Source organism: Priapulus caudatus, unplaced genomic scaffold (assembly GCF_000485595.1).
Source record: "Priapulus caudatus unplaced genomic scaffold, Priapulus_caudatus-5.0.1 Scaffold992, whole genome shotgun sequence".
NCBI classification, from domain to species: Eukaryota; Metazoa; Priapulida; class Priapulimorpha; order Priapulimorphida; family Priapulidae; genus Priapulus; species Priapulus caudatus.
This window is the reverse complement of record NW_014578053.1, coordinates 80,592-82,665: the sequence shown is the minus strand read 5'-3', so window position 1 is coordinate 82,665 and position 2,074 is coordinate 80,592. Positions and strand designations below refer to the sequence as shown.

The 2,074-nt window shown below is 39.4% G+C and overlaps 1 protein-coding gene across 1 annotated transcript in view; it reads left to right on the top strand.

The window, feature by feature from the left end:
- LOC106814859 (probable phospholipid-transporting ATPase IA) overlaps window positions 1-2,074 on the top strand; it is a 29,509-nt gene that overhangs the window by 1,636 nt on the left and 25,799 nt on the right. The window contains exon 4 of the mRNA XM_014819227.1: window positions 415-513. Within this exon, the coding sequence (XP_014674713.1) occupies window positions 415-513 (99 nt within the window). The remainder of the gene's footprint in view (window positions 1-414; window positions 514-2,074) is intronic.

The following is a 2,074-nucleotide window of genomic DNA, read 5'->3' as shown; positions in this document are numbered from 1 at the left end:
TGGTGTACAGTTAGTGACAGGTTAACTTGTTGTGTAGGTTTGTCAGGTTAACTTGTGTACTGTCTGCAGTGCATGCGTGGTACGGTAAAAATACACGCGTCGGATGTCCTGGTCGAACGGGAATTCTTGACGGCCGATTCCCGCGCTGGCAAACTTTTATTGTGGTGGAATTTAAACGGGGCGGAGGTAATTTAAACGGGGCGCAACGATTCAAACAGGGGGGAGGTTTGCGCAACGTAGGGAGAACCCTGCAGACAGATGGAGATACAGACACGTGCACACACATGATCGCTCACATGCACATATGTTTTCAGATACACATACCTGTTCAATTGTGTTTCGTGAAACCTATACAATGCATATTACCTAATAGCGTTATATTATACAACTGTTTTATCGAAAACATCTTTTTAGCAAATACCAGGTGTATCACCCACTGGTAGGTATACAACCGCTGTGCCGCTGCTATTCATTCTATCAGTGTCAGCTTTGAAGGAGATCATAGAAGATTATGTGAGTTTTAATAGCATAATATAAGCATGAACATATCTATAGTACTATAGTTTAGATATATTTTTGATAAAGTTCATTGTAATTTCAAAAGCCCATATGACATATATATGGTTACTCATATGAAAGCCTAATTTGAAAATCATCCACATTTCTTGATGTTGTTGACGTTTTCAAAGGGTAATTGCTATCGCAGGTGTAACAAAGGTTTCTGTGCGGCACATTTTCGTGCACATGCACACCTCGTTAGTGGGGGATCTGTATCATACCAAATCTGTCCTACCCCTACTAATGTAATCGTGTGATGATGATCATAGTGTTGTTTATAGGCTTATTGCCAGATTAATTCAGGACCTAATTTTTAGTTAGGTTGATGTAAAATAACATTCAGAAGTCTGGTTTGTAAGCTAACAAGCAGTAAAAATAGACAACGTACCATGAATTCTTAGAATAGCTTCCTATACTAATAAATGTCACAAGGTGTGACTGTGAGTCATTCTGCTAATTGTCAACAGTGTGCATAAAATAGCCATATTATTTCTGTAATTGAAGGATTTAAGGGTTTGCCACACTTGTAAATTTTTTTGGGTAAATCATTGATTTAACTTGTTATGGGTCCAGGGCAACAATCCAGCCTAGCTGTGTCACAAAACACCGGATATCCAACACCAAGTATAGACACACAGGAAATCCAGTACAATGTACTGGCTTATGAGCCATCATGTTCATGAACTGTGTTTCAGTGAGACATGTATCGTAAGACGTGTGTGTTTGTACATATATATGTATGTCCCCCAACACATCTTTATAGCCTTCACCTATTATCTTGACTTACCAGTATTTTGTGTAAAATATTTCACGCATTAGTGTCATAATCATTTACTAAGAACTGTGGAAAAACGTTTTCGTGAAGTTTACAAGATAATTCATTACTGTTGTAGCAGGTCGGTATACTCTCAAGCCTAAACTGGAAAATAAATTTTGCAAGTTTTGCTCAATTCCCTTACATTGTACACGTTAGTCACACAATCAATGGAGGCTATTGGTAGCTTGATGAAAAACTATTTGAATGAATACGAATTACGTGTGCGTATATTTAAAATGAATTGCTCCAGAATGGTTGTACTGGCTCATTGCTCTCTTGCTCTCCGAGTCTACTCACAATTCGCTCACCCATTCACATTGTTTTGTGCGTGCTCTACATTGTTATCTTGTTACACTACCCTGTTGATGCCAGAGTTGATATAGCTTTCCATTACCTTTATCCATTTCATTTCCTCATATTAAAGCAAAGACCCTCAGGCCATAAACTAATCTAGAATGTTGAATATGGCACACCATGTATATGGAAAGCATTTTGTTCAAAAAGTTGATAAACCAGGTTTTTAGCTCATCTGACATAGTCAGATGCAGCTTGTAGAATTGCATGAGCGTGCGGCCGTCTGTCCGTCCGTGCGTCCGTCAACAGTTGGGCACAAATCTAAACGGCTTGACGTACGGATTCGAAAGTCGGGACGTGGGGGGGTAATCCGAAAACGAGTTGGGATGTCGAAGCTGGGGGTCA